Source organism: Mustelus asterias, unplaced genomic scaffold, assembly GCF_964213995.1.
Source record: "Mustelus asterias unplaced genomic scaffold, sMusAst1.hap1.1 HAP1_SCAFFOLD_551, whole genome shotgun sequence".
NCBI lineage: Eukaryota > Metazoa > Chordata > Chondrichthyes > Carcharhiniformes > Triakidae > Mustelus > Mustelus asterias.
In genome coordinates this window covers 237,607-259,023 of record NW_027590501.1, presented here as the reverse complement: position 1 = coordinate 259,023, position 21,417 = coordinate 237,607, and the positions used below count along the sequence as shown (strand labels likewise).

The following is a 21,417-nucleotide window of genomic DNA, read 5'->3' as shown; positions in this document are numbered from 1 at the left end:
ATTCCTTTCATAGATATCAGGAGGTGAGGATTTACAGACAGAAATTTCAAACTAAACATCACGTGAAGATTTGACAGAGTCATTCGATTTATTGGGACCTGAATATCATCGACCTTTGAATCTAGAAAAGCAATGTTTGTCTGATCTGTTTGCTTCAGGAGATTTTAAACATCAGTGTGACTGGAACACACCCGAGTGAGAGTGTTCCAGTCCACTGATAGTGGAAAGAGCTTTAACCAGTTACACAGGCTGAAACAACATTGCACCGTTTACAGTGAAGAGAGATCGTACACGTGTTCTGTGTGGACAAGGATTCAACTGATCATCAAACCCGGAGAGTCACAAGGACACCCGCATCATGGAGAAACTGTGGAAGTGTGACGATTGTGGACAAGGATTCATGTTGCCCTGTGATTTGGAAATTCATCAACGCAGTCACACTCGGGAGAGACCCTTCACTTGCTCAGTGTGTGGGAAGGGATACATTAAGTTCTCCCACCTGCTGAGTCACAATCTCACTCACACGAATGAGAGACCCTTTAAATGCTCTGACTGTGGGAGCGGATTCAAAAGCTCTGGAGAACTGGTGTCCCACCAGCGCATTCACAGTGAGGAGAGACCATTCAGCTGCTCTCACTGCACAATGAAATTTAAATGGTCATCCACACTGCGGAGACATCAGCGGGTCCACACCGGGGAGAGGCCGTTCAGCTGCTCCATGTGTGGGAAGGGATTCTCTCGGTCCTCCGAACTGCGGGCACACCAACGAATTCACACTGGGGAGAGACCGTTCACCTGCAATGTGTGTGGGAAGGGATTCTTTCGGTCATCCGCCCTGCTGACGCACAAAGTCACTCACACCAATGAGAGACCCTTTAAATGCTCTGACTGTGAGAGTTGCTTCAAAAGTTCTCGGGATCTGATGTCCCACCAGCGCATTCACACTGAGGACAGACCGTTCAGCTGCTCTCTCTGCACAATGAGATTTAGATCATCATCAAACCTGCGGAACTGTTCAAGAAGGGAACAAGAAAAAAGATGGAAAATTATAGGCCAATTAGCCTAACCTCAGTTGTTGGCAAAATTCTAGAATCCATCGTTAAGGATGAGATTTCTAAATTCTTGGAAGTGCAGGGTCGGATTAAGACAAGTCAGCATGGATTTAGTAAGGGGAGGTCGTGCCTGACAAACCTGTTAGAGTTCTTTGAAGAGATAACAAATAGGTTAGACCAAGGAGAGCCAATGGATGTTATCTATCTTGACTTCCAAAAGGCCTTTGACAAGGTGCCTCACGGGAGACTGCTGAGTAAAATAAGGGCCCATGGTATTCGAGGCAAGGTACTAACATGGATTGACGATTGGCTGTCAGACAGAAGGCAGAGAGTTGGGATAAAAGGTTCTTTCTCAGAATGGCAACCGGTGACAAGTGGTGTCCCGCAGGGTTCAGTGTTGGGGCCACAGCTGTTCTCTTTATATATTAACGATCTAGATGACGGGACTGGGAGCATTCTGGCCAAGTTTGCCGATGATACAAAGATAGGTGGAGGGGCAGGTAGTATTGAGGAGGTGGGGAGGCTGCAGAAAGATTTAGACAGTTTAGGAGAGTGGTCCAAGAAGTGGCTGATGAAATTCAACGTGGGCAAGTGCGAGGTCGTACACTTTGGAAAAAAGAATAGAGGCATGGACTATTTTCTAAACGGTGACAAAATTCATAATGCTAAAGTGCAAAGGGACTTGGGAGTCCTAGTCCAGGATTCTCTAAAGGTAAACTTGCAGGTTGAGTCCGTAATTAAGAAAGCAAATGTAATGTTGTCATTTATCTCAAGAGGCTTGGAATACAAAAGCAGGGATGTACTTCTGAGGCTTTATAAAGCACTGGTTAGGCCCCATTTGGAGTACTGTGAGCAATTTTGGGCCCCACACCTCAGGAAGGACATACTGGCACTGGAGCGGGTCCAGCGGAGATTCACACGGATGATCCCAGGAATGGTAGGCCTGACATACGATGAACGTCTGAGGATCGTGGGATTATATTCATTGGAGTTTAGGAGGTTGAGGGGAGATCTGATAGAAACTTACAAGATAATGAACGGCTTAGATAGGATGGACGTAGGGAAGTTGTTTCCATTAACAGGGGAGACTAGGACGCGGGGGCACAGCCTTAGAATAAAAGGGAGTCACTTTAGAACAGAGATGAGGAGAAATTTCTTCAGCCAGAGAGTGGTGGGTCTGTGGAATTCATTGCCACAGAGGGCTGTGGAGGCCGAGACGTTGAGCGTCTTCAAGACAGAAATTGATAAATTCTTGATTTCTCGAGGAATTAAGGGCTATGGGGAGAGAGCGGGTAAATGGAGTTGAAATCAACCATGATTGAATGGTGGAGTGGACTCGATGGGCCGAATGGCCTTACTTCCGCTCCTATGTCTTATGGTCTTATGGAACCACCAGCGAGTTCACTCCGGGGAGAGACCATTCACTTGCTCTGACTGTGGGAAGGGATTCACGCAGTTATCCGCCCTGCTGACACACCAGCGAGTTCACACCGGAGAGAGGCCATTCACCTGCTCTGTGTGTGGGAAGGGATTCACTAATTTACCCAACCTGCTGAGTCATAAAGTCACTCACACCAGTGAGAGGCCCTTTAAATGCTCGGACTGTGGGAGTGAATTCAAAATTTCTGGGGAACTGGTGTCCCACCAGCGCATTCACACTGAGGACAGACCGTTCAGCTGCTCTCTCTGCACAAAGAGGTTTAAGAGGTCATCCACACTGCAGAGACACCAGCGAGTTCACACCAGGGAGAGACCGTTCATCTGCTCTGTGTGTGGGAAGGGATTCAGTCAGTCATTCACCCTGCTGACACACCAGCGCCTTCACACCGAGGAGAGACCATTTACCTGCACCGAGTGTGGGAAGGGATTCACTCAGTCATCCACCCTGCTGACTCACCAGCAAGTTCACAGCGGGGAGAGACCGTTCACCTGCTCCGAGTGTGGGAACAGATTCACTCGGTTATCCAGCCTGCACAGACACAAAGTCACTCACTCCCAGGAAAGACCCTTTAAATGCTCCGACTGTGGGAGTGGCTTCAAAATTTCTGAGCATCTGATAGATCACCAGCGCATTCACACTGGGGAGAGACCGTTCAGCTGCTCTCACTGCACAAAGAGGTTTGGAAGGACATGCACACTGAGGAGACACCAGCAGGTTCACACTGGGAGAGACCATTCACCTGCTCTGTGTGTGCGGAAGGATTCACTCGATACCCCAGCTGCTGATGCACAATGTCCCTCACACCCAGGAGAGACCCTTTAAATGCTCTGACTGTGGGAATGGTTTCAAAAGCTCTCAGGAACTGATGATCCACCAGTCCATTCACAGCTGCTGTGTGTGGGAAGAAATTCACCAGTTCATCCCTCCTGCTGAGACACCAGCGAGTTCACAAGTGATGACAGGGGTTGGATTCTGCTGTTATTGCTGCTGTTAATCACATCCAGGACTGAACCATGTTCATTCTGACAGTAGGTGAAGTGGGAGGGTCGGAGGGTTTCTTTCTGCTGGACTGGCCGGTCACACAATTTTGCTTCCAGTGGGCTGATGCTCTTTGAGCCTGGGAGAGCACATTTCCACTGAAATGACCCACACAAACTGACGAAGAACATTTATTTTATCCTGGATAGTAAATAATGTTTTTCCTTCCACTACAGGTAGATCTGAAATAAATACATTTGTCTCTGTTCCATTGAGTCTACAGCACAGGGCCGGGCCAGTCGGCACAATTGGTCTGTGTCAGTATTTATGCTCCACATGAGCCTCCACCCACCCCTCTTCATCTCCCCCATCAGCAGATCCTTCTATTCCTCTCTCCCTCATGTATGTATCTCGCTTCCCCTTCAAGTGTTCATGCTGTTCACCTCAACCACTCGCTGTGGTCGTGAGTTCCACATTCTCACCACTCGCTGGGTAAAGAGGTTTCTCACTGAAATCCCTGTTGGATTATTGAACCCCTTCATAATCTTAAATTCTTCCATCAGGTCACCCTTCAGTCTTCTCTTTTCCAGAGAAAAGCAGCCCCAGCCTTTCCTGAAGGTTAAATGCTCTCAGTTGTGGGATTATTCTTGTGAATCTTTGTTGCTCCTTCTCCAGTGCCTCTATTTCCTTTTTCTAAATGGAGATCATAAATGTTGGCAGTGCTCCCAGTGTAGCCGAACCTGGTTCTAAACAAGTTGAACAGAACCTCCCTGCTTTTCAATTCTATCCCTCTGGAATGGAACCCTATACATGGGCCCCACACTTTAGGAAAGATGTGAAGTCCTTCGCGAGGGTGCAGAGGAGATTTACAAGAATGGCCCTGGGGATGAGGGACTTCAGTGAGTTCGAGAGACTGGAACAGCTGAAATTTCTCTCTTTAGATCAGACGGGCATTAGGATTGGGAATGTGGCCATTCAGCCCATTGAGTCCATGCTGGCTCTCTTTAGATCAAACCGTTGCCCTGTTCTCTCTCCGTGTCCCTGCGGATTTATTTCCCTGAAGTTCCCATCCAATTTCCTTTTGGAAACATTCCATTATCTCTGCTTCAGCCGCTCGTAGGAAGTGAGTCCCAGATATTTACCACTTCAAATGCAAACGAGGAGCAGAGAGCACAAAAGGAGGCCGTGTGACCCATTGTGCCCCTGCTGCCTCTTCAAACATTCTCAGCAACAAGGTCAAGGAAGACATGTTAAATTCTAACATGTGACTGGAGCTTTATTTTTAAAATTAATGTTGGATTCACCTACATGCTTGTGGAAGCTGCATAGCTGGCAGGAATTGTCTGAACTAAGAATTTCTTCTATGAATTTGATCAGTTGGAGGGCATTATATTCTGTCACATCTGGCTCAAGAATAAGGTTGATTGCTCAGTTCGTGTAAGAAGGAAAGTTATTGGCTTGCAGCAAGTGTCTTTTCGAACCAGTATATCTTGTATTAACCTTATTCAGTTGTGGGACATGGGCGTCGCTGGCTGGCCAACATTTATTGCCCATCCCTAGATGCCCTTGTTCAGAGGGCAGTTGAGAGTCAACCACATTGTACGAACCAAATGTGTTCATTCAATATTACTTTATTTAGAACAAAGAAAGTTACAGCACAGGGACAGGCCTTTTGGCCCTCCAAGCCTGCACCGACCGCACTGCCGGATGAAATTAAAACCCCCTACCCTTCCAGGGACCATATGCCTCTATTCCCATCCTCTTCATGTATTTGTCAAGACACCCCTTAAAAGTCACTACTGTATCCGCTTCCACTACCTCTCCCGGCAACGAGTCCCAGGCACCCACTACTCTCTGTAAAAAATCTGCCTCATACATCTCCTTTAAACGTTGCCCTTCGCACCTTAAACCTGTTCCCCCAAGTAATTGACTCTTCCACCCTGGGAAAAGGCTTCTGACTATCCACTCTGTCCATGTCCCTCATAATCTTGTAGACTTCTATCAGGTCGCCGCTCAACCTCCGTTGTTCCAGTGAGAACAAACAAAGTTTCTCCAACCTCTCCTCATAGCTAATGCCCTCCATACCAGGCAACATCCTGGTAAATCTTTTCTGTACCCTCTCCAAAGCCTCCACATCCTTCTGATAGTGTGGCGACCAGAATTGAACACTCGATTCCAAGTGTGGCCTAACTAAGCTTCTATAACGCTGCAACATGACTTGCCAATTATTAAACTCAATGCCCCGGCCGATGAAGGCAAGCATGCCGTATGCCTTCTTGACTCCTTCTCCACCTGCATTGCAACTTTCAGTGACCTGTGTACTTGTACACCCAGATCCCTTTGTCTATCAATACTCTTAAGCATTCTGCCATTTACTGTATATTTCCTATCTGTATTAGACCTTCCAAAATGCATTACCTCACATTTGTCCAGATTAAACTCCATCTGCCATTTCTCCACCCAAGTCTCCAACTGATCTATATCCTGCTGTATCCTCTGATGGTCCTCATCGCTATCCCCAAATCCACCAACCTTTGTGTCGTCTGCAAACTTACTAATCAAACCAGTTACATTTTCCTCCAAATCATTTATATGTATTACAAACAGCAAAGGTCCCAGCACTGATCCCTGAGGAATGCCACTTGTCACAGCCCTCCATTCAGAAACGCACCACCCTCTGTCTTCTTTGACCGAGTCAGTTTTGTATCCACCTTGCCAGCTCAACTCTGATCCCATGCGACTTCTTCTGCACCAGTCTGCCATGAGGGACCTTGTCAAAGGCCTGACTGAAGTCCATGTAGACAACATCCACTGCCCTACCCTCATCAATCATCTTCGTCACTTCCCCAAAAACTCGACCAAGTTCGTGAGACACGACCTCCCCTTCACAAAACCATGTTGCCTTTCACGAATACATCCACTTATTTCCAAGTGGGAATAAATCCTGTCTCGAAGAATCCTCTCCAATAATTTCCCTATCACTGATGTAAGGCTCACCGGCCTGTAATTACCTGGATTATTCTTGCTACCCTTCTTAAACAAAGAAACAACATTGGCTATTCTCCACTCCTCTGGGACCTCCCCTGTCGCCAGTAAGGATAGAAAGATTTCTCTCAAGACCCCAGCAATTTCCTCCCTTGCCTCTCTCAGTATTCTGGGGTATATCCCAACAGGCCCTGGGGACTTGTCTACCTTAATGTTTCTCAAGAACCCCAATACCTCCTCCTTTTTGATCTCAACATGACTCAAACTCTCTACACATCCTTTCCCAGACTCATCATCCACCAAGTCCTTCTCTTTGGTGAATACTGACGCAAAGTACTCATTTATTACCTCACTCATTTCCTCTGGCTCCGCGCATAGATTCCCTCCCTTGTCCTTGAGTGGGCCAACCCTCACCCTGGCTACCCTCTTGCTCTTTATATATGTATAAAAAGCCTTGGGATTTTCCTTAATCCTGCTGGCCAATGCTTTTTCGTGACCCCTTTTAGCCCTCCTTACTCCTTGCTGAAGTTTCTTTCTACTTTCCTTGTATTCCACACTTGCTTTGTGTGTTCCCAGCCTCCTAGCTTTGACAAATGTTTCGTTTTTCTCTTTGACGAGGCTCACAATATCTCTCGTTATCCAAGGTTCCCAAAACTTGCCATACTTATCCTTCATCCTTACAGGAATGTGCCAGTCCTGAATCCCTATCAGCTTACACTTGAAAGCCTCCCACATGCCAGATGTTGATTTGCCCTCAAACATCTGCCCCATCTGGTAGCTATTTATTAGCTACCAGTCATTAACAGATGAGAAAGTCATGAGCCTTAATTGAGTTATAGTTAATCAATGAATAATGAATCAGTAGTTCTAATAAAAGATTGAGTTTTATTTGCTGTAAAAGCTGAATTGCTGTGTATGTAAAGAATGTGCAATGAGGATAAATGTACTGGCGAGAGAGACCTTCAAGCTCTGATTAGCCTCAACATTTGAAACTGTGTGAATAAGGGATTGTACAGAATCAGATAAAGGGATAGTATGAACCAGTTCTCTTGTATTCCTGTCTAAGATAATGAGAGAAGGTGGTGTCAGTAATTGAGGATCCAGTTAAATTAATCTTGTGATCAAATTGACCAATTGTCATGATTCAACAGGCCCAACTCTGAAGTGAGGTCATCGTCACTTTGTGGATAAAAGTAGAGGTTCTGAAGGTCTTCCTTGCGAGCCAAATACTGAAAACTCCCGAGGCTGAGTTCTAAGGAAATTACTGTCAGAGAAGGAGCCAGACTCCCGAGTTCCACAATAATTCCTGTGAAAGGAGCCAGAGAGGGTTACGCTTCTATGGACCAATCACCCACACAAAGTTGTAAAAGTCAATATCTTAAAGTTGTTCAGTAAAACTTTTTCATTCAATAAACTTCTTTTAAAATTTACTATCCAGAGAATTCTGCCTTTACCACAAAGAGGGCAGGGAACAGGCTACAGATGAATTAAAGAGAAACCATTTGTGTCCAGAACGTTGTGAACATCCTTTGACTCTGGTTGTCTTTGATGCTCAAGTCATTTTCTGTTTGTTTTTAACCAAGTTCTGTTTCATTAATAAACTTTCATCAGTAAAGGTGTTTGATTGTTCTGGGCTTTTCCTGATGAGATTGATGCACTTTCGGGAAAGTGGGTGAGAGGGGTTGGCAGGCTCTTTAACAGAAAGTGAGTGCCTCTAAGGTAATTGGCAAAGGGGCCAGAGGGGGAGATGAGATTTTATTTTATTTTTTGACACAGTGAGTTGTTCTGATCTGCCTGAAAACAGATTAAATAGAATCTTTCCAAAGGGTAAAGACTTGAAAGGGAAGAATTTGCAGGGCTGTGGGGACAGATCAGAGTGGTAGGATGAATCAGAGTCCTTTCAAAGGGATAGCAGGGGCACAATGGGCTGAATGGACTCCTCCTGCAGCCTGTCATTCTCAGCCTCCTGCTTTTGTGCAGGTTAGAAGGGACAGATTTCAGTGCAGCCTCTTCCCTGTTTATGTATTTATAGAGACAGGTTTCTCTTTAGCTCTGAGTGACTGATATAACAATTGTTTGGAGGCCCATTTCCCACTCAGTCCTCCAGCACCTTCCTGTCTCTCTATTAGTGCGGCGCCCAGGGCAGTTTCCCAACTGGAGCGCAGGCCCCGTTATTCTCAGCTAAATTCAGCCCTCAGCTCCGTCGCCTGGCTGTCATTGACACTAGCAATAGGGAGACAGAAAGGTGTCCCAGGCTCAAATGGGAAATCAAAACTCGGGGCTTTAAATGAACTGTTAGGATCTCTGTAACGATCAACAATTTAAAAAAAAGAATTCTAAGCCCAGTGAGTAAATTAAAGAATCAACGACAAAACTTCAAGTTTCTGGCGTTTATTCCAACAAACTGGAAGCAACAATGACTAAACACTTTTTTATAGGGAACATAGCTCTTAAACTTAAAATTAAACTTTGCCCTTTTACTCTTAACACCATTAAATATCCCACTCAACCGTTATATTTTATTCTGCCTTGGAATGTTGACACTCTTTCTCCAAAAACCAGTCCAAAGTGATTCTTTACTCCTCAAGGGTTTATTTCCATTGTTTTCCTTTTCCAGTCGGGCAACCTTTAATCCCAGAACTGTCCTTCACAGTGATGGTTCTCCTGGACATTTTCCCACTAACACAAGCAAGGCGAATCTTCCAGCCTTGTTTCACAATCCTCAGGAAATTGTGACCAACATTCAACACCGGAGCAGATGTAGGTCATTTGGCCCTTTGAGTCTGCTCCACCATTTATTTAGATCATGGCTGATCTTTTTGTGTTGAGTTCCACATTCTCGTTCTAGACCCGATACTTTTGATTCTCTTACCCAACAAGAACTGGGATAAAGGCAAAATTCTGCTGTTGTTGGAATGTGAAACAGAAACAGAAAATGCTGGACAATCTCAGCAAGTCTGACAGCATCTGCAGAGAGAGAATAGAGACAACATTTTGAGTCAGGATGACCCTTTGTCAGAGCTGAAGACAAGGAAAATCGGACATAATTTATACTGTGAGGGTCAAGAATTGGGAAGCAATCTATTAAACCTCCTCTGAACCACTTTCAATGCATTTGTATCATTTCTTAAATAGGAGACAAAGCTGCACCCAGTATTCAAGATGCAGTCTCCGTAATGCCCTGTATAACTGAAGCATAGTAAGAAGTTAAATGGGATTATATTCATTGGAGTTTAGGAGGTTGAGGGGAGATCTGATAGAGACTTACAAGATAATGAACGGCTTAGATAGGATGGACGTAGGGAAGTTGTTTCCATTAGCAGGGGAGACTAGGACGCGGGGGCACAGCCTTAGAATAAAAGGGAGTCACTTTAGAACAGAGATGAGGAGACATTTCTTCAGCCAGAGAGTGGTAGGTCTGTGGAATTCATTGCCACAGAGGGCTGTGGAGGCCGAGACGTTGAGCGTCTTCAAGACAGAAATTGATAAATTCTTGATTTCTCGAGGAATTAAGGGCTATGGGGAGAGAGCGGGTAAATGGAGTTGAAATCAACCATGATTGAATGGTGGAGTGGACTCGATGGGCCGAATGGCCTTACTTCCGCTCCTATGTCTTATGGTCTTATGGTCTTAAACAACACAGGTTAAAGTCCAACAGGTTTATCTGGTAGCAAATAAACCTGTTGGACTTTAACCTGGTGTTGTTAAACTTCTTACTGTGTTTACCCCAGTCCAACGTCGGCATCTCCACATCATAACTAAAGCAGAACATCTTTACTCCTGTGTTCAATTTCTCTCATAATAAAGGATAGCATTCCATTTGTAAGAACTTTGATTTATTTGAACTAAGATTTATGGGGGTTCTCTTGTTTACAATAACCTCCCTCATCGTAAATCACACCAGGTTCCAGTGACTTAACCATATGGCAAGAAAGAACACTTTAAATCGTGAATTCAGAAAGTTTATTAATCATTAAAAATGTAACAAGTCAGAAAGATAAAACAGAGTGTTGATTAACAGTGAATAGAGAAAGAATAGAAAAATGTTGAAAGCCCATCTTAGCCAATTCCCATAAATCTTCAATTATAAACTAAAATAGACATGAGTTTTCAGATGATTTGAAAAGAAATGAATTGTCTGCTGAAAGGGTTAACTTTTCTTCAGAACCTAAAGGGATGGGGAGTGAGCAGAAAAAAATTGGCACACAATAATACCACTTTACACAAGTAAAAAAATCAAAACAAACTCGATTGTAAACTTCAGCTCTTCATTTTTTTGTTATATTCCATAACCTAATTATTTTAATTTGATCAGTTTTTTTAGGGATAGATAACTTCTGTTCTTTATAAACTGCTTCACTCATTTTGTTGATTCTACATGGGCTTGGAGAATCAGAACCCAGACTTTATCATCCTTATCCTTTTTCCCCTTTTGCCACCACTCCCTCTGTTTTGCAGGAAGGTCGTAGGGATTCCAATCAGAACTAATCATTTTATCATAAAAGTGAAATACTGCGGATGCTGGAATCTGAAACAAAAACAGAAAATGCTGGAAAATCTCAGCAGGTCTGACAGTATCTGTGGAGAGAGAATAGAGTCAATGTTTAAAGTATGGATGACACTTCATAAGAGCGGTTATGAAGTGTCATCCAGACTCGAAACGTTGGCTGTATTCTCTAATAATTTTATCGATACGTTTCTTGTTCTTAGTTTCCAATTAGCAGGTAAGAGACCTGTCCAGTCCTCACTCGAGCTCTGATTTTTTCACTGGCCATGCTTGAGTCAGTTTATGACCATTAGAATCTACTCAGAAGTCTGCTTTTCAGTCCAGTGCTATTTGGAGTATACCGTTACTTCACCGACTAACGGGTCACAAGTCCCTCAAAGTTCTTATCACAAATTTGGGATAAAATAATTTAAACAATGCCTGAGAACGCTTTTTAACTTCTTAACCAACTATCTGCCACTGTTTGTTGATTGGTCAGACCTACTCTTCACAGATTCAGGAATCTCAGCCACTGAACACCAGCCGGTCCTGGAATAAGTTTAATTCTAACTCATTCTGAGTAAATATTCTCACCAGGTCCTCTGTTGGGCACTAAGCAGCTTTAATGGTCCGTGATTGCAGAAACTGAGCAGTCACAGGAATGTGGTCAAGATAGTCCAGTCCCATAATGCCTCACATTCAATCTGCAGTCCTTCAATTATAACAGAATATGTGGCTGTCTGTAGCTGCCTTGGCCACGATCAGCGCCAACACTGCCTTCCTGAACTGTTACAATGCCTGAGGTGTCAGTAAGCCCACAGTGCTGTTAGGGAGGGATTTCCAGCTACATATTCCAGACTTTCACTGGACTGTAGATGGATACCAGATTGACATATTCCATTCAACCACTCCCAAGGTGAGTTATTCCAATTCCTTTATTGTCCAGGACAATATATTCACAATATCATTAAAACAGGAATTAAACATTCCCATTTGGTTTCAGGTTCTAACATATTCTGTTAGTTTGTTCTTTATTGTCAATGTCAGGCTGGGGTTGTTTCCCTTGGAGCAAAGGAGGTTGAGGGGAGATTTGATAGAGGTGGACAAGATTCTGACAGGTTTAGATAAGGTGGACAAAGAAAAGCTGTTCCCATTAGCTGATGGGACAAGGACAAGGGGGACACAGATTTAAAGTTTCAGGTCAGAGATGTAGGGAGGGATGTGAGGAAGAAAATGTTGATGCAGCGAATGGTAATGACCTGAAACTCACTGCCTACGAGGGTGGAGGAAGTGGAGACAATAAACAATTACAAAGGGAATTGGATGGGCATTGGGGGAGTTTCAAACAGAAATGCTGACTAAATATCTCTGAACTTCCTCACACCCGGTCACTCTGTGATCCTTGTGAAATTTGAAACCAGGTATTCACAACAAGACTCAAAGAGCATCAGCCCACTGGAGGGAAAGTTGTGAGACCGGCCAGTCCAGCAGAAAGAAACCCTCTGACCCTCCCCATTGACCAACTGTGAGAATGAACAAAATGCAGTCCTGGATGTAACTGAGAGCAGAAACAATAACAGCAGAATCCAACCCCTGTGCACTTGTTGGTGCCTCAGCAGCTGTGATGAAATTCTGAACCCTTTTTATACACTGAGCAGGTGGACAGTTTCTCCCCAGTGTAACTTCACTGATGTCTCAACAGGTGGGATAACTGAGTGAATTCCTTCCCACACTCAGAGCAGGTGAATGGTCTCTCCCCATGTGAATTCGCTGGTGTCTCTGCAGGTTGGATAACTGACTGAAACCCTTCCCACACTGAGAGCAAGTAAATGGCCTCTCCTCAGTGTGAACTCGCTGGTGTCTCCGCAGGTGGGATGACTGAGTGAATCTCTTCCCACACTGAGAGCAGGTGAACGGCCTCTCTCCAGTGTGAATGTGCTGGTGTTTCTGCTGGGTGGATAACTGACTGAAACTCTTCCCACACTGAGAGCAGGTAAATGGTCTCTCCCCAGTGTGAACTCGCTGGTGTCTCCGCAGGACGGATGACCGAGTGAATGTCTTCCCACACTGAGAGCAGGTGAATGGCCTCTCCCCGGTGTGAACGTGTTGGTGTGTCCGCAGGTCGGATGACCGAGTGAATCCCTTCCCACACTGAGAGCAGGCGAATGGCCTCTCCCCGGTGTGAATGTGCTGATGTGTCCACTGGTCGGATGACCGAGTGAATCTCTTCCCACAACGAGAGCAGATGAATGGCCTCTCCCCGGTGTGAACTCGCTGGTGTGTCTGCAGGTTGGAAAACTGACTGAACCCCTTCCCACACCGAGAGCAGATAAACAGCCTCTCCCCAGTGTGAATTCGCTGGTGTCTCTGCAAAGTGGATAACACAATGAATCCCTTTCCACACTGAGAGCAGGTGAACGGCCTCTCTCCAGTGTGAACTCGCTGGTGTGACTGCAGCCTGCGAATCCCTCCCCACACTGAAATCAGATGAATGGCCTCTCCCCAGTGTGGCTGCGCCGATGAGCATCCAGCAGAGAGGGATATCTGTATCTCTTCCCACAGTCTGCACATTTCCATGGTTTCTCCATGGTGCAGGTGTCCTTGCCTCTCCCTTGGGTGGCCAATCAGTTGACGCCTTGTCCACACACAGAACACGGGTACAGTCTCTCCCTGCTGTGAATGGTGTGATATTTATTCAGGCTGTGTAACTGGTTAAAGCTCTGTAGTCAGTGCACTGGAACACACTCACTCGGCTGTGGCAGTGTGTTGCTGCTTTTCCACTCACTGATGGCCGAAGTCTTTTCAAATCGCAGTGGAAGCTTTAACCTGAAGCTCAGTGGCCAACTTCCGCATTGAGACGTCACAATGGAGCGCTGCCGGAACCAGCCAATAGGAATTACTCGGCTCCGCAGTGACGTGTCGGGGTTCCATGGCGCAGGCCCGGCTCGCGGACCCGGGAGCCCCGCCCCCACCCATTGTTCTCCCTCCCCCTGCACCTCCTCCAGCCACGGTTTCCAGGCAACCGGCTGGCGGCTCCGGCCAGAGCGAGAAGCCGCTCGGTGATCTCCCCCTCCCCCCTCTCTCTACGGCGGCTGCTGCTCCAAAAAGAGATCGAGAGCGGACCGCTGGCGGCAGCCGCACTGCGCCTGCTCCGGACAGCTGGGCTCAGCAGCGCTCTCTGCGCCTGCTCCGGACAGCTCGGCTCAGCAGCGCTCTCTGCGCCTGCTCCGGACAGCTCGGCTCAGCAGCGCTCTCTGCGCCTGCTCCGGACAGCTCGGCTCAGCAGTGCTCTCTGCGCCTGCGCGCTGGGCTGCCATCTGAGGGAGTGGGGGAGGGGACTTTGCAAAATCTCTTCCCATCAAATTCTTCCAAGTCCCGCAGTTTGATTTGAAACAGAACAGCTTCTGTTTGTAGCTTCACCACAGACTCAAACTTCACACACAAACTCAAACTTCACACACAGACTCAAACTTCACCACAGACTCAAACTTCACACGACAGACTCAAACTTCACCACAGACTCAAACTTCACACACAGACTCAAACTTCACACACAGACTCAAACTTCACACACAGACTCCAACCTCATCCTCTGGACAACATCTGTGAGGAAAACACTTTCTTTCTCCCCCTGGGAAATACAGAGACAGAGAAATTCTCTGGAACTGGAATTAGAGACAAATATGGTGAGGGGGAAATGTTTGTGATTTTGTGGAACCTGTTTTATTGTCTGAGATATTTAAAGACAAATTTATCCTGTCCATTTAAATACTGTTTGTCTGTCAATGCATGATTCATTGATGTTGATTTTAATTTGATTATTGCAAGATTTATTAGAAGGTGAAATCTTTCCCTTTGTTTATTCCATTGGGTTTGTCTGGGAATTTGTTAATTTTAAGGTTATTGTACTCATAAGGATCATAACAACATTGATACATCTAGAGTTATTATAAGAACATAAGAACTAGGAGCAGGAGTGGGCCATCTGGCCCCTCGAGCCTGCTCCGCCATTCAATAAGATCATGGCTGATTTTTTTGTGGACTCAGCTCCACTTACCTGCCCGCTCCCCATAACCCTTATTCCTTTACTGTTCAAAAATGTATCTATCCTTGCCTTAAACACATTCAATGAGGTAGCCTCAACTGCTTCACTGGGCAGGGACTTACACAGATTCACAACCTTTGTGTGAAGAAGTTCCTCCTCAACTCAGTTGAGTTATAGAAGATCAGCCCTCATTCTTCGAAACTTTGAGAGAATAGAGGCCCAGTCTCCTCCGAGGAAACTTCCACCCTTCCAGGGATTTGTCGAATGAACCCTTGCTCCACTCCCTCTATTGCAAGTGTATCCTTCCTTTAGTAAGGAGCCAAAAGCTCCACACAATACTCCAGGTAATGCAGGGAGAGTGTGGGACAGTTATTTACAGCTTTCGGGGAACAAGATAGAAATTAACAACTGCCAATTGTAGATTCTATCCTTAACTGACAGTGATGAAATTTATAACCTCTTTTACAGGATCTTCAAAGGGGGAGGATTTGCAGACACAAAATTCAAATCAAACATCAAGTGAAGAATTGACATAGTCACTCGATTATCAGGATCTGAATATCATTAGCCTTTGAATCAAGAAGGAGAAATGTCTTTTTGTTCTGTTTGCTTCAGAAAGTTTTAAACATCAGTGTGACTGGAAAAGCAGCAAGACACAAACATCTGGTAAGACTGTTCCAGTGACAGTTACATAGTTTGAAAGACCATCACCATTTACACCAGGAAGAGATTGTACAGACGCTTTGTGTGGCCACCTCGGCTGAACAACAAACCTGGAGACAGGGACACCCGCACCATGGAGAAACCGTGGAAATGTGGGGATTGTGGGAAGGGATTCAAATCCCCGTCTCAGCTGGAAATTCATCGACGCAGTCACACTGGGAGAGGAGGTTCACCTGCTGTGATTGTGGTAAGGGATTCACTCATTCATCCCACCTGCTGAGACACCAGCGGGTTCACACCAAGGAGAGGCCGTTCACCTGCTCCGAGTGTGGGAAGACCTTCACTACTTCATCTGATCTGCTGACACACCAGCGAATTCACACTGGGGAAAGGCCATTCACTTGCTCTGAGTGTGAGATGCGATTCAGTCGGTTATCTCACTTCTAAAACTAAACTGCAGCTTAGAACTGAAAATGAAAGAACTTCTGTTACCTGACCTGCAACCAATATTTTATCTGAAATCCCAAAGTAAAAACAAACAACCTCGATATAAGCCACTTAAGGAGCAAATAAAGGACTCTTTGTAGACAAGCTGGTGCCACAATGTATAAAAAGTTGAAAAGGTTCATTTACAACAGCAGGATCATGATTTTGAGAGAAAAAAATTTGTAAAGAAACACTAATGTCACACGATCGTACGATATTACCAGATTAGAAATAATAATAAATGTACATTATTGCAGAACCGTACATGTCTAATCTTGCCATATGACAACACTGAACATATCTCTAACCTATATCATAGAAATCATAGAAACCCTACAGTGCAGAAGGAGGCCATTCGGCCCATCGAGTCTGCACCGACCACAATCCCACCCAGGCCCTACCCCCACATATTTACCCACTAATCTACGCATCCCAGAATTCTAAGGGGCAATTTTTAACCTGGCCAATCAACCTAACCTGCACATCTTTGGATGTGGGAGGAAACCGGAGCACCCGGAGGAAACCCACGCAGACACGAGGAGAATGTGCAAACTCCACACAGACAGTGACCCGAGCCGGGAATCGAACCTGGGACCCTGGAGCTGTGAAGCAACAGTGCTAACCACTGTGCTACCGTGCCGCCCCAGTCCCCTTAAATGTCAGATATTTTCTGGGGAAACCAGCCCTTTAATTGTGAACATTAGGAAAGAGACCATCTTTTCAGCCAGACAAATAAATGTGTCAAGCTGAGGGAGCAAAGGATGTCAATGTCTTTAACAGAGAGAGAGAGACCTGGGCCAACCTTTCCAGAGTCTGCAGCCTCCCTGGATTCACTTCCTTTCCCTTCAGTTGCTGCAAGTCCCCAATTTCCCCCAGAATGAGAAAAGAAATGGAAAGGGGGAGAAAAAGTGTTTTACTCACAGATGTTGGAACAGGAGGAAGTTTGAGTCTGTCTGATGCCCCATCTTCTTTCACACAAAAACCCATGCTCTGATTGGCTGGGAGACCTGTGGCCTTCCGGTCCTCCAATTCTTCTCATTGGCCAGAGCTGGTGAGGGGCGGTGAATCAAACATGCGCATGTGCGGACTTGGGGGAATGCGCATGTGTAGGGCGGGGCCCGGGACAAAGCCGGCGCACTGACCATTGTCTGTCCGGGTCTTCCAGCCTTTCCCATTGGACAACAGCTCAGCACAACTGGAGGGCAAAGTCCCGCCCACCCCCACGTGGGGCTCCGCCCCTCATTGTCTGTCTGCGGGGGATTGACCAATGGGAACTCTGGAAGACCGGAAGGATTCTGCTCTGGTCGCTGCCTCTCACAAGCTCTGACCAATGGGCATTCTGGAGGACCGCAAGGACTCTGGTCCTCCAGCCAATCAAAGCTCCTCCATTGTCTGAATGCGGAAGTGCACAATGAGCTTGTTCAGCTGCTCACTCCAGCCCAGCAAAACTAACTGCTGCTCTCTCTCTGAATGAAGATTGAGCTTCAGACAGACTCAAACTTCCTCCTGTCTCTCCAACATCTGTGAGTAAAACACTTTCTTTTCTCCCCCCTTCCATTCCTTTTTTCATTCTGGGGGGGAAACTGTTGACTTGCAGCAACTGATCACGAGAAATAGACGCAGGAGTGGCCACCAGGCCCTTCATGGCTGATCTATGCCGGCTTCAACTCCTTTTGTGTGCCTTTTCCCATAGCCATCTATTCCTCGATCTATCAACTATTTATCCACCTCCACTTTAAATACTTATCATGGTCTAGCCTCCACCTGTGGGGGAGAGAATTCCAGAGATTCACCACCCTCTGGGGGAAGAAATTTCTGTGCACCTCAGTTTTAAATGACCGACCATTTAGCTTGTTCAAGACTTTAGCACTTGTAAAAATATCTCACCATCTATCCTGTCAAGCCCCCTCAGGATCTAATGTTTCAATAAAGTCACCTCTTTGACTTCAAAGCTTCAAGGAATACAGACCGAGACAATTTATTCTCTCTTGATAGGACAACCCTCTCACCCAGGAATTTGCCTGGTGAATCTCCTTTGGACCACATCCAATGTTACTGTATCCTTGTTTAAGTAAGAAGATCAAAACTACGCAGTATTCCAGGTGAGGCCTCACCAACACAACCCCCCCCCCCCCTGTTTTTAAACTCCAACCCCTTTGCAATAAAGGTCAAAATTCCATTTTTCTTCTTACCAACTGTGGGACCTGCCTGCGAGCTTTTTGTGATTCATGTGCAAGAACATCTAGATCCCTCTGTACTTCACTCACCTGCAGCGCCGCTCCATGTAGATAATCTCCCTTTTGATTTCTCCTACTGAAATACATGACCTCCCACTTCTCCACATTAAACTCCATTTGCCAGGTTTTTGTCACCCAATCTATCTATATCCCACTGCAGAATCAAAATATCCTCATCACAACATGTCCTTCCGCCTATCTTCGTATCAGTTGGAAACCTTACATTCTGTTCTTTCCTCCAGGTCATTAATTGAATAATGAACAATTGCAGGCGAAGAACTGATCCCTGTGGTACTCCACTAGTTACATCTTTCCACTCTGAAAATGACTAATTTATTCCAACTCTCTGTTTTCTATGTGACGGCCAGTTTTCAATCCATGCTAATACACTTCCACCAATTCCATGGACCTTTACTTTACAGGCCAGTCTCTTATGCAGCGCCTTGTCAAATGCCTTTTGGAAATCATAGAATCATGGAATCCCTAGAGTGCAGAAGGAGACCATTTGGCCCATCGAGTCTGCACTGACTCTCCGACAGAATATCTTTCCCAGGCCCTATCCCCATGACCCCACATTTTTACCCCATTAATCCCCCTAATCCACATCTATTGGGACACAAAGGGGCAAGTTAGCATGGCCATTCAAGCTAACCCACACATCATTGGGGAGAGCCTGGAGCACTCGGAGGAAACCCACGCAGACGCAGGGAGAATGTGCACACAGACTCACCCAAGGCCGCAATTGAATCCGGGTCCCTGGTGCTGTGATGCAATAGTGGTAAACACTGTGCCACCCTATCTAAATACACTACATCTACAGATTGCTCTCAATCTACACTCCCCTATTACATTCTCAAAGAATTCAAGCGAATTTGTCAAACATGATTTATGTTTCATAAAAGAATCTTGATGAGGTTTGATTATATTCAGCTTTCCTAAATGATTAGCTCTTTCCTCTTTGATTATTGACTCCAGTATCTTGCCAACAACAGATGTGAAATTAACAAGGTTAAATTAACCCTGCCTTCTGCCTTTCTCCCTTTTTGCACAAGGTAGTCACATTGGCTGTTTTCCAATCTTCAATATCCTCCCAAAATTTAGCGAGCTACGAAAAATTACAACCAAAGCGTCCACTATCTCTTCAGCAAACTCCATTAAAAGCCGAGCGTGCAGTTCATTGGGTCCTGGTGACTTGTCCATCCTTCGCCACTGAAGGGAAAGGAAGGGAGTCCAGTCTGTACATTCCACTCATTTAGTCCAGTCAGATAGACATATATCTGTCTGGCAGCCTGCATGGAGATTTCCAGCTCTCTGTGTCCAGGACAGGAAGCAGTGAGCATGGATCTGTCAATCAGCTTCAATCAGCACTTTCAGGAGAATTGGGAGGGTGAATATTAGATACAGCAGAGTGAGAATGGAGGGAGAGTGTGTGGGATGGAGATTGACAGCTTTTGGGGAATGAGAGAGAAAGAATGTTCTACTGAAATTGTCAGTTCTTAATTTCTATCCTGTCCTGATACTGATTATTTTTGTAAACTCGTTTTGCAGGACATCAGAAGAGGAGTATTTACAGATAGAAATCGAAATCCAAACTACACATCATGATCTGACAGAGTCACTCAATTCATTGGGACCTGAATATTAGCAGCCTTTGAATCTGGAAGGAGAAATGTTTCTCTGTTCTTTCTCTTCAGAACGCTTTAAACATCAGTGTGCCTGGAAAAGCTCCAGGATGCACACACACCCGAGAGAGTCTACTCCAGTGCACTGACTGTGGAAAGAGCTTTAACCAGTAACACAGCCTGAAAATACATCACAGCATTCACAGCGGGGAGAGACTGTACCCGTGTTCTGTGTGAGATTTAACTGATTGTTTAACCTGGAGAGTCACAGGGACACCCGCACCATGGAGAAACCGTGGAAATGTGGAGACTGTGGGAAGGTATTCAGGCACCCATCTCAGCTGGAAATTCATCAACGCAGTCACACTGGGGAGAGGCCGTTCACCTGCTCTGTGTGTGGGAAAGGATTCAGTCAGTTATCCCACCTACTGAGTCACAATCTCACTCACAGCAATGAGAGACTCTTTAAATGCTCTGATTGTGGAAGTGGTTTCAAAAGCTCTCGGAATCTGATGTCCCACCAGCGCATTCACACTGGGGAGAGACCGTTCAGCTGCTCTCAGTGTGCAAAGGGATTCATTCAGTTATCCCACCTGTTGAGACACAAAGTCACTCACAGCAATGAGAGACCCTTTAAATGCTCTGACTGTGGGAGCGGATTCAAAAGCTCTCGGGAACTCGTGTTCCACCAGCGCATTCACAGTGAGGAGAGACCGTTCAGCTGCTCTCACTGCTCAAAGAGATTTAGAACATCATCCAGCCTGTGGAGACACCAGCGAGTTCACACTGGGGAGAGACCGTTCACCTGCTCTGTGTGTGAGAAGGGATTCACCCAGTCATCCCACCTGCACAGACACCAGCGACTTCACACTGAAGACAGGCCGTTCACCTGCTCTCAGTGTGAGAAGGGATTTACTGACTCATCCAGCCTGCGGACACACCAGCGAGTTCACACTGGGGAGAGACCGTTCACCTGCTCTCTGTGTGGGAAGGGATTCATAGTTTCATCCCAGCTGCTGAGACACCAACAAGTTCACGAGTGATTCCAGGGGTTGAATTCTGCTGTTATTGTTTCTGCTCTCAGTTACATCCAGGACTGCATTTTGTTCATTCTCACAGTTGGTCAATGGGGAGGGACGAGGGTTTCTTTCTGCGGGACTGGCCGGTCTCATGACTTTGCCTCCAGTGGCTGGTGCTCGGAACTTCAGAGATATTTAGTCAGCATTTCTGTTTGAAACTCCCCCAAATCCCCATCCAATTTCCTTTGTAATTGTTTATTGTCTCCACTTCCGCCACCCTCGTAGGCAGCGAGTTCCAGGTCATTACCATTCGCTGCATCAAAATATTCTTCCTCACGTTCCCCTCCCTCGCATCTCTGACCCAAAACCTTCAATCTGTGTCCCCCTTGTCCTTGTCCCATCA

At 45.8% G+C, this 21,417-nt stretch overlaps 1 protein-coding gene and 1 pseudogene across 1 annotated transcript; one reads left to right on the top strand and one right to left on the bottom strand.

Moving 5' to 3' along the window:
- The first annotated feature begins 2,427 nt into the window (after positions 1–2,427).
- On the top strand, positions 2,428–16,097 carry LOC144487008 (uncharacterized). Its single transcript, XM_078205054.1, has 3 exons — positions 2,428–2,616; positions 2,701–3,220; positions 15,871–16,097. Exons 1-3 carry the CDS (start codon positions 2,428–2,430, stop codon positions 16,095–16,097), a joined length of 936 nt encoding a protein of 311 aa, XP_078061180.1.
- On the bottom strand, positions 12,555–13,530 carry LOC144487000 (uncharacterized; annotated as a pseudogene).
- Positions 16,098–21,417: the final 5,320 nt, after the last annotated feature.